Source organism: Solea senegalensis, linkage group LG13, assembly GCF_019176455.1.
Source record: "Solea senegalensis isolate Sse05_10M linkage group LG13, IFAPA_SoseM_1, whole genome shotgun sequence".
In the NCBI taxonomy this organism is placed as follows: Eukaryota; Metazoa; Chordata; class Actinopteri; order Pleuronectiformes; family Soleidae; genus Solea; species Solea senegalensis.
Genome location: NC_058033.1, coordinates 17,873,615 through 17,900,164, shown reverse-complemented (window position 1 = coordinate 17,900,164; position 26,550 = coordinate 17,873,615). Strand labels below are relative to the sequence as shown.

At 38.8% G+C, this 26,550-nt stretch overlaps 1 protein-coding gene across 7 annotated transcripts; it reads right to left on the bottom strand.

The window, feature by feature from the left end:
- Positions 1-3,934: 3,934 nt before the first annotated feature.
- Positions 3,935-21,877, bottom strand: LOC122779634 (zinc finger protein ubi-d4-like). Of its 7 annotated transcripts, none has more exons than XM_044042173.1 (12): positions 21,794-21,877; positions 16,490-16,650; positions 16,113-16,220; positions 15,519-15,697; positions 15,329-15,421; positions 14,706-14,796; positions 12,491-12,532; positions 8,309-8,446; positions 8,089-8,220; positions 7,890-8,002; positions 7,381-7,462; positions 3,935-6,212 (listed from the first exon to the last, which is right to left on the bottom strand). In XM_044042173.1, exons 1-12 carry the CDS (start codon positions 21,823-21,825, stop codon positions 6,130-6,132), a joined length of 1,254 nt encoding a protein of 417 aa, XP_043898108.1. In that variant the 5' UTR covers positions 21,826-21,877; the 3' UTR covers positions 3,935-6,129. The 7 variants fall into 7 exon arrangements, with proteins under 7 accessions (XP_043898108.1, XP_043898109.1, XP_043898110.1 ...); XM_044042174.1 differs by having other exon boundaries at positions 14,706-14,784; XM_044042175.1 differs by lacking the exon at positions 12,491-12,532 and having other exon boundaries at positions 14,706-14,784.
- Positions 21,878-26,550: the final 4,673 nt, after the last annotated feature.

Genomic DNA, 26,550 nt, shown 5'->3' with positions numbered 1-26,550 from the left:
ATCTCTGAGTTTGTTGAACCTGCTTTCTGAAACAGGCCCCAGATGTCAACAGTGGAGGCTTCCACAGCTCCGTCCTGTGTTTTGCTCCTACATTGCCACATTGATTGTATAAATACAGCAGCAGCTACATGAAATACTTTAAATGACACATTTTACTGTGCAAAACAATACAATCCAAAATATACATATGAAAAACAAGAAGAGCTAAAAAAGTACAGTGTGTGCAAATACACAAAGGGATAAAGTGCACTTAACGTAATCAACCCTGTAACAGTATTTGACAAAGTAACTTATATGGTATCATAACCTTTAGAACCAAAAGAAGTACTGGCTCTCATCTGCATCTTCATGTTTACATAGGTTTACATAGCTTGTGACCATGCATCAAAATTAAAATACAAGCTGCAAGCTGACAACAACTGCAGGCCTACCTGTTTCAAGTCAAACAAAGGTAATTGTTATAACAAAAGAAAAATGTACTTTGTACAAATGCTGAGAAATATATATTTACAAAGAATGTTTAAAATCTTGGTAAAAAAAATGAATTATTATGAATTAATTTGTGACTGAAGCCACTAGGAAGCCTGTAATACAGCCAGCTTAGCAGTGGATGGATGCAGCTATTTCAGCTTCCAAATCAAGCTGCCAGCATATGGCTCAAGAGCATGGTTACGCAGTGGCAAAGGAACTTCTCCAGAAACATTTTGGAAATCAGTACAAAATCGCTGGTGTTGCTGGGATAAAGACTTCTGGGTTCAAAGCACAACCTAGAAACAAAATGAAAGGAAATGTCGTGGCCACCACCATAACATCTATGGGAGCGCCTGAAAGGGTTAAGTAGCCTACATCAAGTCCAGAAAAGGATGCCTTTGCTGTGCTCTTAGCCACTCTTTGAAGGACCGCAAACAGTTCAAGGGTTGGAAGCACAAGGAAAGGAACATCTAATGAGGAAGCTGAACATCACAGGGAGAAAAAACAACTTCCTGTTGAGCACGATGGGAAAACGGTGGTTCCAGCATACTCATTAACTGGCTTGGAGGTGTCTAATCTGGACAGCAATGACTTTCATATTCTCCCAGAGGTTCTCACACAGACAAAAATGCAAAAATAACATGGTAATATTTGAAGAACTGGCAAAGTGGCCATATTTGTCCAAGGTGAACATCCCAAATATAAAAGCAAATGTCGACCTGTTAATTGGAACCAACCCTGGGAGGTCATTAACAGTTGGGACCTGGCAACAATTCACTATGATGCCCCATGATTTCAAGAAACCTATGGTCTTCTCTGGACATTTCCTTCTCCTTTATGGTCTTCTCATAAAGGAGAAACACAGAAATCCTGTTCACCATCGCCAAGGGCAGCTCCACCTCTGAAGCACCACTGTTTCTATTCAGTGGTCTGTTAACAACCCATCCAAGCACTGTCTTTATAGCATATGGGCCATTCCCGCTACTGTCTAGGTTTGTGACAGATATTTATATATAATATATATAAAATATAAATGTACATATATATATATACAAACATATATATATATAATCATTGTTTCCTTTGCACATTCATTTAAACTAATATAAATAATCAACTTAGGACAACAAATCCACTGTCTTTTAAAAAAATCTATTTGACAATAATGCTTCTTTTCCAACATAATCAACCATAGAGAACAAAATACAATAAACAGGAACTGATTCCCTGTTCCTGTCTCGCGTCTGTGCGAGACAGAACTTTAGCTTGATGTTTGATTTGAAAAGAATTTCTATCGAAGCGGAGCTGTCTTCATCTTCATGTTTGTTCTTACCGGCAGAAACACACAAATAGTCAATCAGCTAACAGACGAGTGGACCCAGCGTGCAGAAACAGCCTATCATATCCCAGAACGTCACCAGTAACAAGCAAACAGCCAATCATTCAGCAGCTGTGTCGTTCGGTTGCAGTAGTTGCAATGTGGGTTTGTTTACAAAGGAGTAGCATGCAGTGAAAAACCGGGGGGAGAGTGGAGGCGGCCGCTATGTAGCAACAACTGGCACCGGTAGTATAGTAGTCCACGGTAGTACCGTCGTGTAGAATTTCTAGTATAGTAGGAACCGTTACGATTTGGCACCGCGGGGTATAGTGGGTACCGTGAGTATCATGCAACTCTAGCCCAAGGACATCTTGCCTCGTTGTAAAAGGTGGTTGGAGGACCTGGGCCAGCTGCCTGCATTCAATGTGAGAAGTTGCATCAAGCCAGTGGAGTTTGGAGGGATCAAACATGCCTAATTACATCCAACCTCAAGTGGACTTCCAACGCTGATCAAGCGTTTGTGGACCTGAAACTGGCTCTACAACGATCTCCAACTCTGAGAATACCTGATCTGCTCCAGCCTTTTCACCTTTACGTGGATGAGCGAGCAGGTTGCATGACTTCTGTCCTTTTCCACCTTGTCTTCGCGCTGTTGCAGCGTCTGAACAAGCTGTTGCGGCCGTTCACGAGGTTACCGGTTACGCACCCTTACACCTGTATGTGCCACATTGTGTCATCTCCATCTTTCATGATATGCGCACTCATCTCATCTGTCTTCAGCTAGGTGGCTAAAGTATAACACCATTCTTCTGGGATTACCCGACGTCTACGTTCACAGATGTTCAACTCTATATAATCTCGCAACCCTCATGCCCCTCCCTTCTGGTGGGGAACCCCATTCTTGTGTTGCCGCACTGGAAGAGGTCCTCACTCCTCGACTTGACCTTATGTCCACACCTTTGGTTAATCCTGACTATGTCTTTTACGTGGATGGTTTCGCTTCTTGTGACCCCGGCACTGGCATTTCTCACGTTGGTTTTGCCGTAGTTACGGATTCCAACATCGTTGCTTCTGCCTCCCTTCCATCCCATCTCTCAACACAAGCAGGTGAACTTGTGGCTCTAACGGAGGCCTGCAAGCTGTCTAAGGGATCTTCTATGACTATTTACACTGATTCTTGTTACGCTTTCGGTGTTGTTCATGACTTTGGTGCTCTCTGGCGTCATTGTTGCTTTCTCAGATCTGATGGTTCTCCCATCTCACACTCGTCCCTTGTGGCAGCCCTTCTTGACACCATCTTGCTCCCAGCACAAATTTCAGTATGCAAATGTGCTGCTCACACATCTTTGTCTGATCCAGTCTCTCATGGAAATGCTTTTGCAGAGTCTACTGCTCACGAGTTGCAGAGCATCCATCGTGCCAGAGAGGGAGCTGCTTATCTGAGAGCTGACCTACTAATTACAGTATGTTCACTGCTTTATCTCACTGTTACTCTAAGGTCACACCAAAGGCGCTGAGAGACCAGGTGTCATAGAGCTACTATACTATGATACTTTCTTTTTGTCTATCATGAAACAACAGAGTCTGGCTGGCAGCTGGACACAGACATGACATCACCTGATACCAGTCAGAGAATCTCAATGCTGATTGGTTTTCACTTCATTGTATGAGCCGAAGTTTAGATTTTACAACTCGAGTGAATGGAGAAAACGATGCCTTTTCATGAACGTCTACTCGCATCTGTGCATTGACTTTTTTCGTAAACTGAAGTTTCTAAACCACCCACTCCATATCTGTGATTTTAGCTCATTGAGACACAGGAGCTGCTGATCTACTGCAGTCTCTTGTGGTCAGTTTATGTCATTGAGGTAAATCTGAACAAAGGATTTAAAACACTGAAGTCAAAAAATAACACATTTGAATTTACACATGGTCAGTGGAGGCAGCACTGAATGTGTCAGCACTTCATACAACCTCACTAAGACCTTTGGTCTTTTACATGTAAAATATATTAAAATTTGTGGTTGACAAGTCAAATTGTGTAAAAGATCCGGGGATTATTCTGGATTATTCTGGATTATTCTGATCCAATTTAACAAACAACTAATGTTTAACAGTAAAGGAAATGAAAACATTACCAAGTTATAGTGCTTAGCATTTTATTTTCCTGAAGTCAAACAAACATTCCATTACGTTTCAGATGTTTCACCTGCTGTGTAAACTCTTGTCTGAGTGCGGCCTAGAATTTGCATACATCGTCCATCATTACTTGACTGTTCAGTGTTTAAAGATAAATCTTAAACACATGATGAGCTTTACTTCTGTTTCAAGGTTTGGGAGCAGCTCCACTGATCACAGGATTAACAACAAAGTTATTTAAATCCACTTAAATCCCAAAATGTTGCAAACATCCATGACAACCAAAGATATCTGTCTCTACTCAACAGGAAGTTTAAAACATGATGAGGAAATAAACCAGGTTATACTTAGTAACTGTTAGTTGGCTAATGAAAAAACATGATAGCATGGTTAACTGATAATATACCACTTCCACATACCTTTGCCGACCTAATGCTGAGGCGACTACATATATGAGTGCAGTCGTTGACGGAGCATGTACTTGTTGAAGTATAGAATAAGCACTTATTAAAGCAAACACTACTGTTCAATCCTCTGCCTTTAACATGTCTATCTACAGCATCTTTCAGCTCTTTAAATACTTGTTCTGTTTGAGGTAAGTAACTGCACTTTCTTGCAGTTCAGACAGACTTTTTCTTTGCCACAGAACAAAACTATTGCATATTCAACCAAAACCAGCCAGCTTTCCATAGGACATTCTGTACATATACATATTCCTCTACAATACAGAGCCAGCTATAATGTACAGTTTCACACATTATTGCCTTCAGAGCGTAAACAGACAAGTCATTCTCATCCTGGCCTCGACAGCAATCAGTCCATCTCCAGTTACAATAGAACAATCTAGAGGTGTCACAGCATATGCAGATATCAGATATTGCATGATTGGCTGACTGCTAGAACACAGCAATGAAAGCTTTTTATCCTCATATCTGGCTGTTAATGCAATATTTATTTTTCATGATGGGTCAAAAAGGGGACAGTTTTCAAGTCAAGTATCAAGATAGACGGACACAATTTTTTTCAAGTGTGCAGGAGTTGGGGCTAAATGTCATGTTAATCATCAAATATCAGCAGCTTCATAAAAAAGCCAGGTGCCGGGTAGTTCAGTGGTTAAGACCGGTACCCCGTGTGCAGACATACACAAATTCAACTCCACCCCTGGCAGATTGTAGAAAAAGTTCAAGCTCAGAGTTCAATACTTAATTCCCTTGTAAGTCACTGGATAAAAGTGTCTGCTTAAATGTAAAAGTAAATTACCCATAATGATGAGAAGGACACTTATATAAAGACTATCACATGACTTTCATTCTTTTTCCAATTAGAATATACTTAACACTATTATATACCATAGAAATATATAAATATTATAAAATATCTTCTTTTTTTAAGCAAGCATTTGCATGCTATGTAAGTCCAACAAGCTCTATTTCTGCCCTAGCCAAAACGTCAATACACTGCAGGATAGAGATAAAGGTTAAGCAATGCTGAGTGAAGGTGTCGAAAGCTGAATTTGGCCGTGAATTGATTTTGAAGTAGAGGTAATTTAAACGTCAATACTGCTTAAATTGGCTGTGTGGCAAAGAGGTGATGATTGAAATCTTAAGGGCTGAATCTGAGCTTGGAACAGTGGAATTAGTCATATGTGACTTCGAGTGAGGCCAGTGAGGTACGGTGTACTTCTCTTTTCACAATGAATGGTGCATTCACACCAGCCCTTCTAAATCAAATCTTAGTTTGTTTACTCGGAAAGTCTGGTTTGTTGTGGGTACGTGTGAATGCGCAACCGTCTCATCTGCACCAAAGAAGCGAACTCTGGTCTGCCTAAAAACGTAGGCCTTGCTTCGCTTCAAGTGAACCAAATGCAGGAAGCACACTACAACGCAGGGCATTGTGGGTATACATTTCATTGTTGTCTTCTCCTTCAATAATTCTTAATGCAGCGCCACCTCAGGCGAGGAGGAATACATTATTCAAAAGGCTCGGTTCATGTCACTGAAGTGCAGTGTGAAAGCAAACTCGGAGTGGCTGAATGTCGCAACCCCCAATCGTACCAAGTCTAGCGGACTATTAGATTTGAAAAACGACCGTATTGGCTGTTCAGCTTTTATCTGTGCTAAAAGGTAAACTACAGTGCTGCAGGACAATTGAGTGATGTGTATGTGTTTTGGGGGGGGGGGCGGGTGAAGCAGGAACGACCATCATGATGGTGGTGCATTCTGGTTCTGGTATATGGATGCTTTGTCTTTTAACAGGTCCAGACATAAATGGCAGCTCCAGCTCCCTGAGTGACAACACAACACAGAAGAAACATTAGTTCCAGAGATTCATAAAGCACTTAATTTGGCTAAATGTTATAAAATCCTGTATGATATGAGACTTTTTGCCGATACCTGACATGTCGACGTATCGGGAATGCTTGGACCAATAACCACTACATACATCTGCTACATACATTTTTCCATTTGCCCAAATACAGAGGTAATTTAGCGTCTTTTGTAGTGAATGTAGTGATGTCGCAGCAGATGCAGTTATACATTTTCTTCATTGTGCAAAATGAAAAAAATATAATAGTTATGAGTAGAGGGTGGTAGCATAGACGTCAGGGAAGTAGCATTATTAGTATATTGGGGGCTCTTGGTGTGTTTGTTGATATCTGATGATAATAATATTAATAATAAAAATAATAATTTAAAACCTCGTCTGGCAAATTAATCATTTTCTGAATTAGTTTTTTTTTTAAATTATGAGATATCAAATTGTGTCTAATATAAATACATTTAAAAACATTTGCTCAATTACAACATGGTAATAGTAAGGTCATGCAGCCCTGAGAGGAAGTAGAAAGAGTGTGAATTGTTTCGGTTCTGTTTCTCTCACTTTAAGGTCTTGACCTTACAATATGAAGTGTCTCAGGATAAAGAAAGTTGATTTGGTGCTACAAAAAAAAGAAAGAAAGAAAAAAACTCCATGGAGCACTGGCCCCAAGTAGTTGATTCATAGTTATCGCACAATAACTACTACTCAACTTCACAACATGGTTATTAACTACTTTGTTGACTCCATTTCCATATGCAGGTAAAACTGGTGGTAGTCTCTAGTTAATTTTCTCAAGACCAAGTTATTATCTGGATATTACTCTAGAAATAATATTGTTGTATTATATGATTATCAAGCAATTTCCAAGAAATTACATTACAAATATCATGGCACTGCATATGAACTCTTTTTATGTTGAGCACCTACTTATGAGAACTGTATTTATTGGGAGGTTATTTATAAAGAAAATTAAAATGTCTAAGATGAACTGTAACACACTGGCAGCAGTTTCACATGAATCCAAACCTGCTGAACTCCATTGTTGTCTGATTGAAGTCTTTCAGAGGCTGATAAATGTTGGAATACATTGTGTGTGCATTCGTTATTTTGGTGGAACAAACATGTGAACATACCCTCTGGAGGTTCAGACATGGGAGGGTTGAGACAGTACATGTGATAGCCTCTATCACAGTCATCACAGAACAGCAGCTGATCCTGGAATCAATGAGACAACAGTGAAATTGTCAAATCTAACCTTAACATACTTTAAACAGCAGTTAGTTAGAGATGTATGTGTTCTGCCATCTAGCAGAGCTCCCATTAGTCATGTGGTGGGTCACAGAGACTCACTACTGCAGCTGCTGCTGTCAGATACAGCCTTGGCCCATCATTACTGATGGAGGTACAATGGTAAAAACAATATTCAAACTTTAAATAATAGTACCATGTAGTATACTGACATGACAGTGACAGTAGTTTGCTAATTATATTATAGAAACACTAAAAAAACAGGGTTAGGTGAATAACATCAAGTTCTTTTTCATAATATAATACTTTGAGTATATGTATGTGTATATATACATACACATACATATATCTTGCTGACTCACAGTACTTCATATCTGAAAGCAGGTGAACTCACGTCATTCTCTGATGTGCCACACATGTTGCAGCACTTGCACTCTATGCACTGCCAGCGGTAGGTCTTCACAGCAGCCATCATTACAGGTGTGAACTGTAGACAAGATGGGTGGCCTGCAGGCACAAAAGTTTGTTATCATTTTTACACATATACTATACTCACACTAGTACATCATCCTCCTCAGTACATCAGACCTTACCGGAGCGTCCACAGTCAGAGCAGGACACCAACTCCTCCGACTGACCCGTCTTGTGATTGGTTTTGGAGTCTCCCAGGCAGAAATCACAGTAATTATTAGGCAACGCAAGACCATCTGGGCCTTTCTTAGGGGCTGAAAAAAGAATTAAAGACAGAAGTGTTACTGCAAAGTCAAACAAGGCAAATGATTCTGATTCAAACATTAAATGCATGTCTCTTACTTTTAGGCTCGTCAGGCAGTGGCAAGGCAGGTTCATTAATCTCCATTTCTTCCTTCTCCTCACCCTCCTCCTCAGCCAGGTGGGAGTGGGCGTAGTGGTAACTCAGGCCGGGACGGTTTTTGTAACGCTTTCCACAGACTGCCACCAAAACCACAAACACAGCATGTATGAAAACAATGAGGGAGGTGACTAATGGGCAGGTTTTTGAATCATTTTCCATTCATCTATCCATCCATCATCTGATGCTTTCTCCTCCACATGAGGGTCACAGGGGGCTACTGGTGCCAATTCCAGCTGACATAGAGCGAAGTCCATCACAGGGTCACAGAGAGGCAAACAACCATACACTCACACTCACACCTACTGTCAAACCTGCATGTTTTTAAAACAATTTCCTTTCGGGATAATAAAAGTATTCTGATTCTGATTCTGAACACATAATAAACAATAAACAGTTTATTTTAGAGTATATTTACAGTGTTTTGTCACTCTCTTTTGAGAAGCACCAAAACCTTTCATGAGCCCAGAGGAACAACTTCTGTGGAAATGTATGTCCCGATTTATCTCATATGTGTGAATAAAGCCTAAATATCCAGATATTATTTATAAGGCATACTGTCCAGCCATACTAGCAGCTAAACAGGAAAAGTCTACATCAATTTATTCATAAAGACTGTAAAGAGCCTTGACACGAGATAGATTTTCTTTCGGAAATTTAATCCGTGCAACATCTGTTCTATGCCAGCTGATATGGTGCTCTGATTGAACACACTTCAAGTGTTTTAGCTCAAGTCTGGTTATCAGAATACTTTAATAATCCCCAGGGGGAAATTGTTTTTGTTCCAGATGCTCCGTGCAAAGTGAAAAAATTGGTTAGCCAATTTCAAACAGATAAAAGGTAGCATGTTGGATTTACAGAAAAAAAAGTGCAAGGAATACAAAATAAGGTGTTTAGGCACTTCAAGAGCAGGGCACTCCTGAACACTTTAACCTTTGTAACTACGTAGATATGACCTAGAACACATGAAAGAAGAAAACATTTTATGAAGATCATTCATGCATTTTGTGTTGTTGTTTGAGTTTTCAAATGCACATAAGGCAGGCCTCATCACTTCCAGTTTTTAAGTCTATCTTTTCTCCTTTACTCAGTGTGAGAGTGTGCCGTGTGTGTCCTATGTTTGCTTCTCACTACAAATGTGTGATATGCACCGTTAGTGTTTTAGGTTTATAAATGTTTGCCTTATTACTGTACTGCACTTTTAATAAATTGGACTGGATGTCCCCAATGGCAGACATGTTTCACTGAGAGTGAGTTTGCCTGTCTTATGCTCGTGTTTGGTGCAGGGGGCATGCATGTGTGTCAGTACCTCACACAATCACACTTCAACAAAACCTGAACTACACCTTTAATAAAATGATAGGCACAATGACATGTCATGTGTGCATGCAATGATATTAGAGTTAAAGATGAAGAGGTTGAAGAAAACAAAGAACATGCTCTGAGGAGATGGTTTCAGACACGTCATCACATCCTCTGTGGTAAACATGTAGTTATGGTGCATTTCCACCGCCTCGCCTTGCCTCGCCTTGCCTCGCCTCGCCTCGCCTCGCCTCGCCACGGTTTCAGTAGCGTTTCCACTAGTACCAGGTACTATTTTTAGTACCTGCTTGGGCGAGGTTCCAAGCATGCTAGTAGTAGGTACTATGCGATGATTGGTCAGACTGCCAATCCCGTCACAGGAAGAGATGACCCACATAGAAATCAAGCCGAACAGCGCCGAACTGTAGATCACTTAAAACTACTTAATAATCCTAAAAACGTGGGTTAATCTCCAACAACTACCAGGGAAAACTCTATATTTAACAGCAGTCTTTTAAGGTGGAGTGATGTATTTAGGGACAGCGCCGCTGATCGCGAGCAGCATCACAGACCGCTGCCACTGTAGTCTGTGGAGTAGGAGGCTGTAATCCGGAGACGTGTGGACAGAAATCAAGCCGAACAATGCCGAATTGTAGATAAGTTAAAACTACTTGACAATCCTAAAAACGTGGGTTAATCTCCAACAACTACAGAAGTCTGGGGTAAAGTCACTAGTTACTTGTGTGCGTGTGTGTTGCGTATAAAATGTAGTCACTGCAGTTTCACTCAGCCATGCAATGATGACTCCAACCACGTTAAGTAGGTACTTTTTTGTAGTGGAGATGCAACGTAATCGTGCCGTGGCGAGGCGAGTAGAGCCGGTGGAAATGCGCCATTAGACACAGACAGATAACATCTGAGTCTCTCACACTGCTATACATCTGCAGACAGGAAATACTACTGTATCTTTATGACTTGCTGGCCAATACAGTATATCGATATTTTATCCATATTGTGACACAAGACAATATTTGGTCTTAGATTTTGGATATCATCACATTGTGATAAGGCATCTATGATGACTTTTCCAGTTTTTAAAAGTATTAATAATCATCATATTTATTATATTGAATTTAAAAAAAAGAATAAAAAAAAATGCACTGACAACATTTCTTTAATTTTAAGTCTAATTATTTGTGTTATAGCAAAAAATTCATTGTTTCGAGCAAATGTGAATATCCCTAATTTAAAATAAAAAAGCCAAATAAATAAACCACATCTAATCTGAAATAAAAGGTAATATCTCTATTTTATCATAAAGAGTAGCTATTTTATTGATTGTATTTAAGTGCAAACATCTCAAAGGAAGACTACTGATGAGCCCAGAGAAACAACATCTGTGGGCATATTATTGATACTCCCATCTCTACAGATATATACATATATATGTATATATACAGTGCCTATCATAAGTCTTCACCCCCTTGGATGTTTTACCCTTTTATTGCTTTCATAAATCAATCATAGTCAATAAAAATTTACTTTTTTCAAGCAAAAATTTATTGGAAAAAACTCTTTAATGTCAAAGTCAAAAAAGATTTCAACAAAGTAATGTTAATGAAACAAAAATATATAGAGAAATATAATCCTGGGGGACAAGCTTATTCAATCTGCAAGAAAACTACAGCTAGGGAGAAGATTTATTTTCCAGCAAGACAATGATCCAAAGCATACTGCAAAAGCTACACAGGAATGGTAGATTGATTTATGAAAGCAATAAAAGGGTAAAACGTCCAAGGGGGTGAATACTTATGATAGGCACTTATCACAGATAAAATCTATAACACGCAGCCCTACCCTCACTGTAGCATATTTAATTTACGACAACTGACATGCAGCACCTCATTAGCGTTTCACTAATGTTAAAGACCACTAAAATAAATGTAAAGAAATGTCCTTGTTTTGACTCATTTAACTTTACACACAGCTGTCTCTATATTACACATGAGAGAATACAACCTCTAAAAATAGCTCTACACTGCTCCTAATACTGTAATCTGAGTTTGATCTGAGGCAGTGGCTTCTTTTGAGTAAGAGAAGCCACTGCCTGACTTTAGAAAGAACAAAGACACCACTGTGTGCAGTCGGTGTCATAGGGATAATGTGAGGTTTGTCATTTGACACCCAAGTACTTCTTCTTTCACTTCCATAATTTCTTCAGTCTCACTCTCAAAGAGGAAATGAACTGCCCCGTTTCCTCTAACTATCATCTGAAGAAGTGATCGGTTTTCTACAGAGCTTCTTGGTAAAGTTTCAGAAAACACAGCTCAGTTGTGTGCAGACTGAATGCATACAATAGCAGAAAAATATTGTCACTTTAAAACATGAAACACAGAATGTGAATTCACAGGGTGCAGATTTGGTGGGAAGGAAAAGAAAAAACTCAACTAAGGCAGATTGTAAACATTAAGTAGTGAGACGAGAGAAAAAAAAGCAGAGGTGAAAACCAACAGAAGGTTCCTGCTTCTAGATAATCTAATTCTGGGTCACAGTGACAGGGAAATTATTTTCATGAGGCACAGCTTATCTTTGTTGCCTGCAATGGATCATATCTTAAAATGATTAGAGACTACAGTTTAATTAGGGGGTATAATAACAGTCTTGACCTTTTCTAAATCTCTTTAATTACATTTAAGTAAATGGGGTAGAACACAAACTTTTACTCAAACTACAAAAGGGGCAAATGCTACAAAGTAATAAAAAGGAAAAATGGGCAATGAGGACATAAGACAATGCAATAAGGAAAAGTGAGAGAAATATACCTTTTTCAGAAGGTTTTGAAATATGCTTTTGTTTGATAGTGTCTGAAAAGGAGAAGAGAAGGAGAGGAGAGACAGAGACTCAGAGAAACAGGTTCAGAGACTGACAGCCCGTCTGTCCTGCTTAACTAACTGCAGTGAAAATACTTCATAAAAGTCAAGCAGTCTGACTAAACCAAGTGGAAGAAATTGTCCTGCCCCTGACCAAGATATTTCAGGTATGAGAAATGTTTGACATTTGACAGAACAAAAATACAACCATGTTTTTTCACATCCCATATGTGTCCCATTAATTAAATAGTATAATATCTGAAAACAGCCAAATTAGGCTAGTGCGGATAGGGGTGAGGGAACAAAAAAGCCCATCATTTCATAATGGTCACTCAAATTTACATCAAATTTGCTGTGGTTTGACCCAAGTAACCGTTAAACAACACCAACAATCTGTAAACCAAAAAACACAACAATTTTTCCATTCAAGAAATGCATTGTTGGAGAAATCAACTGAAGAAGTGATGCACCTCACAGAGCCAACAAAGAACTATCTGGGGGTGAAAGGGTTACATTGTGCAGTCCAGTTTTCCAAAGGAAGCTCTGATCCACTTATAGTTTTGTGTAGTCAGGTACCTTGTGAATTTATGTTGATAACTTGTTTTGATTATGCACTGTTGACTTCTAAACAGAGTGATGAATAGGAGGAAGTAAATTATTTTTCATAGTGAAATAACACAAAACCTTGTCCTTTGAACAAAATGAAAATCTCTTGGAAGTCAATATCCTTTCCATTTACCAGAAGCTATCCCTTCCTGATAGAGATATATTCATTGTTTAGTGTTTGGGATATGAAATCCATATCACCCTCTGAAGTCAATAGGGTAATGAACAAAATACAGAACCACATTCCATTCACACTCTCAAACATGGATTGATTGCTCTTTGGTGTGCCTCCTCAACTGCCATTTTAAACTGGCACACACAGAGGATTGCCAATGTTATGTGGCAAGAAGAAAAACGAAAGAAGAAACCACCACCAAATGATAAAATTACAATTGAATTGCAGTAAATCTTCAAAGTTTCAAATTGATTCAGGTGCTCTTCAGGAGACTACTGGCCGCTTCAAACTCAAAAAGACGTGTCTTTGGAAAAGGCAATGTCTCACAAGTTGCCTTCCATCCCACCCTCTCTCTTCTATGATGATGGAGATTTCAGGAAAACCACAAAAGCTGACCTAGCAAAGAAACTGCAGTCTGTAGTGGAGATCACAACAAAATCAGCCTATATCATTGTTGATAGCATGGCTCTGCTCCAAAGTCTTCCCGATTTAGCCTTACTGACTTTTAGTGCCAAAAAGGTTTTGCGTTGCCCAGTTCATTGACCTGTTCAAGGCATTTGAAATTGGGGATCAGTCTCTTGCTAGATAAAAACGGCATCTCTACAAAAGCTGCCACATAGTTTAACGATTATTTGGCAAATAGGACGCTATCTTCAAAGTTCGCCTACCTCATAACATTTTTATGCTGACGATTCCATAATTTACTCGATTGCACAAGCATTCAATTTTTTTGTGGTCTGCACGGCACCAACACGACAGTAACACGCCTGGTTATTAAATTAAAACCCTTTAGCCTACCAGAAAAGTCATTGGTCGCTGTCTTCATCTTTGTCTTGCGCACTAAAGCCACTGAAGTCTTCTTCTTCAGCACATAATCTTGCCCCCCGGTGGCCGTTAGCCAGTAAAAATCTATAAATTAGCCACACTGCTGTATATGTCGCAGGGTTCAAAGCTTATAGGCCGAAATTTACAGTATATAAATAAAAAAAAATACTCTCTAGTTATGTTGGGCAGATACCTACTTCATACCACAGCAAATTTGAGGAAGATCTGAGTGAGCATTATCGAATTACAAGCTGTTTTGTCACCTTACCTCTGTCCAGACAAGACTAATTTGGCTGTTTCAGATATTAGGGCAGTTCTAAACAATAGCCCAAAAAACTTATTTCCCACAAAAATAAAGTTCCACAACCATCCATTTCATCAACGGGACACATATGAGATATGGAAAACATGGTTGTATTTTACTTAACTCGGGTAGGGGTAGCTCGAAAACTAAAGCCTTTTTTGAGGACTAACTGCTAGCCTATTATAGCTATTAACATGTGCAGTGAACCTCTATTGTGATTGAGTTCACATGCTCTGCTTTCACTCATCAGGACTCACTGTCACAGGCGTACGGCTTGTCTCTGTCATCCAGTGCTGCTGTATCCAGCTTCTTTCTGCTGCTGCCCACTCCTCGACCCTGAGGACACAACTGTCATTACACTCAACAGTAGTTCACGTTTCCGGTCAAGAGTAAAGGTGCTAACACATAATCAGAAATGACTCCAGTGCCATATAATCTCCAGTGCCGCAAACCAGTTTGAGATGGGAGCGGTAACTCTCTGTGAAAACATGGCTTCCAGCTGGGACACAAAGAAAATTTGTTTTTATGCCAACTGAAGTCTCTCATATGTTAAGACTATGTTTTCCAGTTCTTACTATTAGACAGTCCTTTCTGGCTCTTAAGCTTGAAGGGACACAAAAGCTGCTTGTCTACTGCTGCTCCATTTGGAATGTTTGTTGTTAAGGTAAATATGAACGCTGATATCTCTCTCTCTTTGCAATCAAATCACATAATGACAAAATTAACCTAGTTTTTCTCTCTTTCTTAACCTCTGTCCTCATTCTACATGTACCAGTGACTCAAGGCCTGCAGGATACAGATCTGACACAATTATTCTAGGAATTACTACCATTATTATTATTATTATTATTATCATTGTTATTATTATAATTTCTTTTACCTTTCCTTTCCCTTTGCCTCTCCTTTTAGGTGTGTCTTCCTCATAATCTTCATCATCAAGGTCATCCAGGAAGTCATCAGGCTCCAGAATTCTCTTTGTTTAAAGCAATGAGAATAATCAACTAATGACAGGGAAGTAAAATAATTTTCTCGACACCTGCCATGCCAAAGAAAATAATGAATAAATAAACCTTTTTAATCCGAGCTGCAGGGTTCAGTCCCACAGTGTAGTCGCTCAGGTTAGAGTCTTCTTCAGACCCTCGCAGCTCTGAGGTCGTCCGTTTGTCCAAGGAGTCTCCCTTCAACAGAGCCTCTAGGCTGCTGCCATCTGACGACAACACAGCATCCTTCTTCGCTCCTAAATCTACCTCTATAAATACAACACAAGAAGAAAAACAAAACATGCAACAATAACTTTCAATTTAATAAATGATGTTTACAAGCCTGTTAACTGAAATCTTTTCTCAAATGTTCTAGATTAGGGCTGCAATGATTATTTTCATAATCAATTGATCTGTCAATTATTTTCTCAATTTGTGTTTCCCAAACCTGGAAATGATGATAGAAATGTCTTGTGCCTTACACAAAACAAAATGAACCTGTTTAAATGATTTCTTTGTTGAGACAATTTGTTTCAATGATAAAAAACACAAACAAACTCAAACAAAGAGTTGACGATTCATTTAGTAATCGACCAATCATTGCAGCCCTACTGAAGATAATAAAACTTTATAGCTTTTTTCTTAAAAAGTGACATGGTAAAATAGAGAATGCTGAAGTTCTACCTGACTTGACAGGAGGAAAGATAAGTTGTGGGTCTTCTGCAGGGTGCGACCGCCTTTTCTTCCTCCACCTCCTGGACGGGTAAGTATAGAGTTGCCCCGGAGCCATACCTAAGGAACAGTAAAACAGTCAAAATACACAAAGATTTTTGTGTAGTGTCACTCTCCTTTGAGAAGCACAAAACCTTTCGAAGCTTTTCCAGATAAAAACGTTTCATGAACTGTGTGCAAAGTCATATCCCAATATATCTTGTATATCTGAATGTTGCCTGGGCCTACATTCAGAACTAAAAAAATACCACTGTCTGTCAAAACAGATGTTACTATGAGATCTAAACAGGGTAGGTCTTAAATTCAGACACTCAGTGAATATGTCTCACCTGGTCCCCTGTGTCTCTTCTCCATCCAAATGTAGCAGTTGCTCTGAGCTACACCAGTCTGAGAGTCGAGGAACGGCATTCGAACACTCCTCTCAGCACAGAGCCTGGCATTGTAGTTGTGACATTGCTCCATAGCATCTCTATAGTACTGTTCGCCCAGACTGACAGAATAAAACAAAAAAAGAAATATCAGTAGCTTGCTATATAACCAGTGCAGTCCTACAATAAACTAGGGCATGAGTATTCAATTATTTGCTTGATTACTAAAAGATGTGGTGACTATTCCTACTACATTAAAAAAAATCAGCAATAATTAAATGAATTGCCAATGACTAAATTAATCAACTATCTTATTTATTTGTTCCTTTCATGAAAGTGCACAATTACACAATATGACATTGATATAAATAAATACATATTTCAGTTCCACACTTTTCATGATTGGAGAGTAGATTGTGGGTCATTTCGTTACTTACACCAGCAACTACCCCCTTGATGACAATAACATCAAACTTAAAAACACCCAAATTATTTTTCACATACTCAAAACAAATAAACATCCAGTCAATTTTCAAGTGCATATTGTCTAATTTCTTTATACATATTTAAAACTGAAAAATATTTGTACAACCCATCATTCTTTTGAGAATTCCAAAGTTTTACACTGACAACAGAAATACACATTTGTTTTAAAGTGGCCCGAGCGACTCACACCGAGGCCTGGCTCCAGGGGGAGAGCCCAGTAGCCCATGCCCAGGCGAGGGAGAGTGTGGTCAATACTATGGGTTTTCAGATTCTTAAATGTTAATACAGTGCCCTCCTATAGTATTTGAACAGCGAGGCCATTTCCAAAGAAAACATGAGATGGAATATGGGACAAAAATGAACATTTCAGCTTTTATTTCCAGGTATTTACATCTGGATCTGATACACAATTTAGAAGATATCATTATTTGCAACATTTTTAGGTGAGCAAAAGTATATTGGAAATGTTCACATTGTCCCATGTTGAATCTCATGTTGCAAAATACATTTACAAATCAGTGTGATTGAGGTTATAACAGCTAATGGCAAAATTACAATATTTTCAGCCTTACTACAACATTTGTAACCGCTATCACTTTTCTCTATTTCTTTGTATTGTTGACAGATGATAGACAATGTCTATAAACTACATCATGTCATAAAATTTGAGAGCGCTGGGGCTGAATGATTTTGAATAAATATCTAATTATTTAGACAGGGATTGCAATATGAGTCATGATATCAAAGGTGATGATTATTTTTACATCATTATATATTATATTATATTATTATATAATATTTTGACACACCTTTGGCTTTAACAAATATTGTACCTTCTGCGGTTTGAAAATTGTAGTAGGCCATATTGCGATTTCGATCAAATTTGGATTATTTTTTCAGCCATAGAGAGCCATTTAAGGTTCCCTTTTGTTGCTACATCAACAACCAACAAGCTTGGTCATCAGCAGAAACAGAAGCAAGCCTTGTTTTCATCACAAATATGTGACAGAGGGACTCGATGACTAATCTGTAATCCAACATCTGCAACAATTGGCTTGTATTTCCTTGCTCTATATCACTAGGTAACCATTAAAATTGATGATTTTTGGTTTACAGACAAAACAAGACATTTGAGAACATCGTTATTTGAGGTTTGTGGACGAAACAAATCAACAGGCTAATCAATTAAGAAAATAATAATTACTTTAAGTCCTACAGTTGAATTTCTTCAGACGAAAATAAATAAATTACATGCACACACAATCACCTTTATCCTACTTGTATTGTACATTGTCTCTTGTTACTGTGTATAGTATTCATATCAAACATATTTTTTCCCATTTTGCCTACATTAGTTATCAGCAACTTTATTGTTTTATAAGTATTGACTTTAAAACCTAATTTGACAGTATATTTGATGTTAAATACAACTGTTGAACATTTACTCCTGGGGCCTTTTGCACAAAACTAGAATAAGGGATTAAGCCGGGCTATGTCAGTTATTATGGTTGAATTTAGCCTCAAAAGCATGAAATGTGTATGCATAAGTTACCATGTATTCTGTGCAGTGGACCAGGCTAAACAACAAAGATTTGTTATTCCTGCTGCTCAATCAGTTCAGGACTGTCACGCTGATCAGAAATAAACATGTAATACACTTATTTATGATGCTCTGTATGTATTTTCCCTCAGTTTAATACCCTGCATTAAAATATTATGTGATTACATGTGATTCAATGTTATTTTAATTCTAACAGACCAAAGTTGGTGTCAATCAAGTCTAATATAAATAAAATACCCATTCAAGTCATCTGTGTTTCTGTCACATTGGTGTTCCCATTTTTGGACAATGTTTTAGATGATGAAGCTCTGATACTTGGACAGACTGTTTCAGGACAGTTCTGAAGTGCCTTCATGAGGTGTATTGATTATCCAGAGATGGTATCCAAAATGATGTATCAAACAGCACGGAGCTGTGAAGTTAACACAGATTATATGGCAAAGACTATGTTTTATTTATTATTATTTTATTTTGTTTTTATTATATTCAAATGGACACATGGAAAATCTAAATAAATGCATGATTTGCCACACTGTGTATCTGATAAATTCAGCGTCTCATGTATTTCTGAATTGTGATATCTCTGGACATCAATAAACAGGTGCAAACATATTATCTTCCATTCAGCTGACTTTAATGCTGGCAACAACTCTTTAATAACTGTGTGCAGAATAATCTAGCGCCTTCTAGTGGCCAAATACTGCTATAGCAAACAAATGTCATGAAAAAACTTCTAAAACAACTTTTTTTTTTCCCTTCTTGAATTCTGTTTTGTAAAAAAAAACAAAGTATCTATATTGGGCTACATATGGATTCAGTCGGTATGCAATTATCTGCCAGGCTTTTCCCCTGATCGTATAAAAAGCGACTGTATCTAATCTCTTACATCAAGTGTTTCACCTCTTCATATGTTTTCATTATAAACTATTGCTCACTTGATGACACACGTTTTCTGAGTCTGCTTCTACCAGAGATTTCTTCCAATCCAATTGAAGCAAAAGTGCTTTTACACTTGCATGCCGCATATATACAGTGGTAACACTGCTCTGTGTGAGCTGTTGGGTTGCTCTAATTCTATAATTAAATATTGAAAGGTCTCAGTCTTTAAGGACAATCGAAGTATCTTAAGATAATGCATTGTGATTTCATTCTATGAAAATACAATAAATCTGATTTTAATTTAACACAACACAGTTACACTAATATACAAACAGAAGCTCAACTCAAAGTCCCTCACAACCCCATAAATTCATCCACTTCATGTTTTACATGAACATAAACTGACATATTTAGATACATACACCCATATAGGAATATAAATAAGTCGCACATAGACATGCGTAAATATTAGAGATGTACATTTCTAGCAAGTATATTATATCATATAATATCTCTTGCGAATATATTTCTATAAATATTGTATTTATTGTTGTATATTCAAATATTCTAAACTCCAGCCAAAATGTCATCACTTCTGCAAACACACATTAAGTTAATGAGTGCTGCTGCTGCCACCTCATGAAATTAAATACACCACCAAGAAGGTCATTACTGGAGTAGAAATATTTGATATTATAAATGCAATCATTGATAAAACATTTGTTTGGTATATTTTTAATATATTACAAATTGTCATAGTAACTGACTCTTTATAATCAAGAATAATCAAACACTTATGCCCATCCCTAAAATATCATACATACATTGATGGACACTGTACACTATCACGGAATCAGAATCAGGATGTTCAAAGATAAGCAAACAGATATGTGTAAAATACATGGAAATTGTTTTATCATTATTATCGTTATTATTATCATTATTATTAATAATAACAATAATAATAATACTAACAACAATAATAACAATAATATATCCGTGAAGGGAAGTATATTCATTTATTTAACATTACATCAGAATTCTTGTAAATTAAAAAAATTGGGAACAAAACAAAAAGTAACATTTATGAATGTTTTTAGAATTGTGTTTTACAATATATGATATATCTGTAGCATTCACTGCAATATGTCTGTGTGCAATTAAATATTGTTTATGTAATTAAAACTGTTTACTGACTTAAATTATGTGTATTATTGTTATTAATTCATGTTGTCTGTTCTGATCATGCATAACAGGGATAAACAGGTATTTAAATTAGGACTGCAACAATGTATTGATTAGATGAATATTAATCAATTACAAAAAGAATCATCAACTAGTATGATAATCGATTTAAGTGTTTTTAATATTAAAACAAGCTTTAATATTATAGAGCAGATTATAGATTTTTGAGATGGTTAAATTTCAGACATTTAATGGACCAATCAACTAATTGATTAATCGACAAGTAATCCATCAGCCCTAAATATATTAGTTATATTGAACCAGAATTGAAATATTTCAATATCAATGTCACAATTTTAACATCTTATAAGCTGTTGACTAAACCTTATTTAAAAGGGCAGTGGTTTAAAATTAATTTAATGATTTTGGAAGGCTAGTTAAATAAATAGGTGAAACAGTTGACAAGTCAGTAAAAACATAAAATCTCATTTTCATTTGTTAGTCAAGGTGGAGAAACAAAAGAAAGAAAGAAAAAAGAAAACGCTTATGTGTACAGCCACGTAAAATACAGACAGCGGGAAAAGAAACACGTTTTAGAACAAGCAGTTTTGTGGGCTATTTAAAACTCCAGATTCACACTTCTAAAATGATTACTACATGCTAACAATAAACGTGAAGGCTACAGAGGCGATAACCATGCGGTGTCAGGGCTTTCATTCATTCATTACTAACTGTCCAATCACTTTAGTCTGCGCTAACGACGTAAACAACTACACTCTCTTTAGCCTGTTAGCGTGCGCGCTACCTAGCAGCTGTGCTTGAATGGCGTCAACGCTGCGCTAACTGTTAGTTTAAAAAGACATGTCATGTTTACATATATTTGTGGTCAAACGTGGCCATACTTTAGAAGGAGACTCGAGACACACAGACTCGAGGGTGCTGTTACAGAAACGCTAACTGCGTATCTGCTAACTTTCACTCTCATACCAGGATGTGATCACATACGACGCTTAGGCTAACCTTACTACAATCAATGGAAAAGTGGCTAAACTAGCTAGCGATACAGTTGGTGTCGGGATGAGACTGTCGCTTCGATATGACCGCGGCAAGGGTCAACTACTGCCGTAAGGTTTAAGTAAAAGTCCAACACTTACAGTTTGACAACATTCTCAACAACAGCTGCCATCTTGCTTTGATACACGGGGAAAGTGTCCTGGGCGAATGTCTGCCCTCTGCCAGGACTTACAGGCGGAGAGCAGGAGGGCGGTGTTTACTGCCTCCTACTGGTGGCGTCGTATCACTGCCAGAGTTTGACTGCAAACCTGCAAAAATGATAGCACAGATGCTATCCTGTTAGTGTCATATCCATCCATTTGCTATCGCTTTATCCGCGGGGGTGCTGTGCCAATCTCAGCTGACACAGGGTGATAGGCAGGGTACGCCAGTCCATCACAGAGCCACATATAGAGACAAACAGCGATTCACTCTGACAATCACATCTATGGTGAATTTAGAGTGACCAGTTTACCTAAACCCCATATTACATGTTTTTGGACACAAAGGGAAAACATGCAAACTCCATGCAGAACCTGAGCCTGCAGCAGCCCTGTCTCCTTCTCAAGGTAAATGTTTTATTTTCTTAAATGTTCTCAGACACAATATAATAAGCATATGTCAGTTTTTAATGTCTGTGTCACACTTATACTGTACTGAAACAAAGGACAACACTGTCCACGATGAAGGTCTGAACTTTGGTGACATTGTTTTATATGTGTTTTCTTGTTGTGTATACTGTATGTTATAGTGTTTTATGTGTTTTACAGCTCTGCCGTGCCCAGTGTAACTGATCCCATCAGCAGAACATATGGATGAGGAATGAGCTTGATGCGTTGGGTCTGTGGCCAGGGTCACGTGCTGTACGTCACCCAGAGGATGTCAGCAGTGTCAGCAGTGCAGCTGCCAACAAGTCATTTGTGCAGGTTCTGTCACCAGCCAGTAAAGCAGGGTCCCAACAGAGAAGTATATCTACTGCCCTACAAATGTGTTTCCCCTGTACAAGACACAGGGCTTGGCCAGGGGCTTGGGGGAGTTCCAACAGTCTGACTTTTATGAGGCAGAAGACATCAGATGGGCTGCAGAGCAGAGGAAGTAGATGTTTATTTTTATAAAATCATGGAAAGGATGTAGAATCAACACAACAAGTATATTTCAATTCAAAGACTGTTTTAATGGCTTTCTTTAAACTTTAAACACAGTTTCTCTCCTGTGAAGTACAAATTTGGCACAAAAAAGGCATCTTGATGTTTTAAACATTTTAGTAAATCTTTACAGAGAAACAGAGAAATACAAAAGAAAAAAACAACTGACACACGGAAGTGGTGAGTGATCGATTAAAGATCAGAGAGAGAGAGAGAGAGAGAGAGAGAGAAATACAATACCCACAGAAAACACTGGTGGACACTGAAAGAGAGCGCACAAACCACACAAGTCAGGGAGGGCAAGAGAGAAACGGCATGCGCGCACACACACACTTTAGTTTTGTCCAACAAGCTCACTGGAAGTAAACAAACAACGTTAACTGCGTTCAATTATTGAAATGAATCCTCTTGGTTTTTTTTATAGTACACATGAAACAATAACTCATCTGTGAGTACTCGCTTGGTTTCACATCTAAGGAAATCCCAGGTAAAAAAAAAGAAGATACATTCTTAATTTGATTTATATGCTAGCGAAATGTCATATACATGCTAATATAAACATTAGCCTAGCCTACCTCCAATAATTCGTGGACACACTAAACCACTTTATAAACCCTAAAGCTGTTTATTGCTATGTTATTTATGTTTTCATATCAACTATTTCTCTGTCAGCTGGACTATAAACACTCCAGTTCTCTATCAACTGCTCTGTAACCTGGCTCTCCACTTCATCCACCAGCAGCTGGACTCCTCAGGAACCTACACTGGGATCTTGTTTATGAACTTCAGCTCTGCCTTCAGCGCCACTCTCTCTGCTCTTGTCCAAGACAAGTACTCCCAGACTCCATGTGCAGGTTGATCACAGACTTAATGTTTGACAGTAAGCAGCAGGTGAAGCTAGGAAGGCAAGACTCTAACCTCGAGACCATCCGTGCTGGACCCCCTCAAGGCTGTGTTCTTTCTCCTCTGCTCTTCTCTCTCTACACCAACAGTCACTTGTCTCAAGCTCCTGAAGTTTGCAGATGACATCACGCTCACTGGACCCAGACATTGATCACCGTCCTAGTGCAGTTTGAACAATTCGGAGCTCAATGCTCTTAAAACCGTTGAGATGGCTGTGGGTTTAGAACCCATCCCCACTAATTTGCTCCGCCCTGAGAGACTCCCTAGTTGACATTATGGAGTCATTTCACTTTTAGCTCAATCACCAAAAAAAGCCGTTCAGCATAGGATGTTCTTCCCTCAGCAACCTGCCAGTAACAATAATGGTGTACATTATTGTACATGGTGACACCGCCATCGCGGAGTCCATCCTCACCTCCTCCATCACCATCTGGTTCACTGCAGCCAACAACAGGGGTAAGGGCAGAGTGTATTATCTGTTAAGCAGAGAAGGTGACTAACTGTAATCTCCCAGGACCCTGAAGAGGGCAGTTAGGATAGTGGCTGATTCCTCTCACCCAGGACACAGACTCTGGCAGTGGAGTGTGGGGTGAATGATTGATTGCTACCAAATTGCAGTCAGTACAGGGTGAGACTGCATTTGGAAATTGTGAAGGACCAGGTTAAGCATGAATCAAGGTCAGCAGGTCAAAGTGAAAAATATAGGGGTTTTATTAGCCCAAAGTATTTACAAATAAAGATGGCAACAAATCTAATAATAAGTGACTCTAACTGAACTAAATTACCCTAAATTTAACAGAAACATGATTTTAAAAAATAAAATAAAAAATGAGACACCTCCTTTGACCAAGAGCCACCTCCTCTATCTTATGCCTGCCTAATCTCATGTACCACACTGGACAGTCCATAGATCATTTCAAGGGATTGATGGTCTTCTTTATCTGAGCAGTGTAGCAGGTTGCCATAACACCCCCTGGCTGTGGTTGAGTGCAATCACTCAAGTTCATCTACTTAATCGGCTGCAGTTGAGCAGCTCATTCTTTAGCCACAAGGGGGATCTTTAACTGCTTCATGTGGACAACTATTGGGGTGAAGGTGGCTCAGTAGTAGAGTGAGTTCTCTGAACTGGAAGACTTTGATTTCCAATGTTGTTCCTCATGTTGTCTATATGCCAATATGTCCTTGGGCAAGACACTTAACCCCATGGCGACTGTATGCATAATGGGTGTGAATGGGTGAATGGCAAAACTGTAGTGTAAAGCAGCTTTGAGTGGTCATCTCGACTAGAAAAGCAATACCATTGCTATTACAACAGTGTTGTAAAGCAGGCATGCTTGGGGCCCTGAGCTGAGAGTGTGGCCCCTGAAAACAGCTGTCGAGTCCCTTTCTGTTCCTTGTATGCATTGTATGTTTGGAGTATGTTTTTTTGTAAAATATTTTTTCACATAAGACAAGAACAACCCTTTAAGTTAAGAGCTAGTAACAGCTACTTGTGAGCAAACTAACTTCTGCCTAAACTGCATGAACAGCACATTCATGGGCTAATGCTTTCGGAACATTAAATGTCCAAGGTCATGGGTCACCCTTCCAACCTGAAAACATGGCGCACACTCACTAATTCTGACATGGGATTCCACGATGGCTGCCTCTATACAAACACTACTATTTCTTTTTACAGTTAATGGCACTTCTGTTGTATTTGTTTTACAGTAAACCAGTCAGACACATGGTATTGTTTAATTTCGAACTGTAGACTTGCTTCTACACTGTGTTCACAAAATACCATATAGAGCAGGGGTGGGCAAGGGGCCACATGAGGAACAGAAACAACATAGTTGGGAAACTCCAAGCTTTTAGGCTACGTGTCAACAGATGCAGCGGATGCCACCGGTGACCCCAAACTTGCTCCTTATGGGGTGGCTGGATCCTTTACTCTCACAAGTAATATATGGCCAGACAGAGTTGCTGAGCCGACGTTGCTAGAGACATACTCAAGTTTTGGCTGACCACTTCTGGAGAAGTTTCATTCAACACTATCTCCCAACTCTTCAAACCCGCTCTAAGTGGCCCAGCTGCAACCTGGAACCACTGTTATGGTAGTGGACCCACAACAGCCGAGAGCACGTCGGCCAGTCGGCCATGTCACTCAGGTCGTCCTAGGGCAGGATGGTAGAGTCAGAACTGCAGTGATCCAGGTTAAAGACAAGACCTGACCTGCCCTCCCGGACTATGACGATGCCCTACCCTCTTAACGTGACAAATTTGGGGGCGGCTGTGATGAAGGAGAGCAGGTCTAGTGAAGCAGAGAATTGAATTTGAGAAACATCTGGAGTCTTGTGCATTGTGACAGATGCCCCCCAGAGGCCACAAACTATAAATACCAGCAAGTTATAGTCCTTTACACCACAACAACATTTATTTTCTAATTTCCAATTCATTTTACTGTGGGTCAGTCAAGAATGGCCATGCCCAGGTCTGATAACAAGCATCTATCGGCCTCTGTTGCTCATATTGCAAGCAAGTGCGGAAGCACACAGACAGACAGAGCCACCAAAAACAATACTTCACTCCCACTAATAAGAGACACAGAGACTTCTCACCATTAAAACTGCCAAAATCAGATTCATTCATTAAACCATGTTTTATTATTCTTATATTAGATGTGGATACACAAGTCAACAAACAAATTATTCCCAATTTGTAATGAAAATGCTCCACAGCACACTGACATCGTGTGGAAGGGTCTGGTATTACAGACACATACCTGAAAATGGATAACAGTAATCATTTTTCAATAGGTTGCATTAGTA

Coding starts and splice junctions, on each gene's coding strand:
- LOC122779634 (XM_044042168.1), bottom strand. CDS start 21,825: ATGGCAGCTGTTGTTGAGAATGTTGTCAAACT. Junction 16,221..16,489: donor GAAGAGACACAGGGGACCAG/GTGAGACATATT, acceptor ACTGTTCCTTAG/GTATGGCTCCGGGGCAACTC. Junction 12,533..14,705: donor CAAGCCGTACGCCTGTGACA/GTGAGTCCTGAT, acceptor TCTCCTTTTCAG/ACACTATCAAACAAAAGCAT.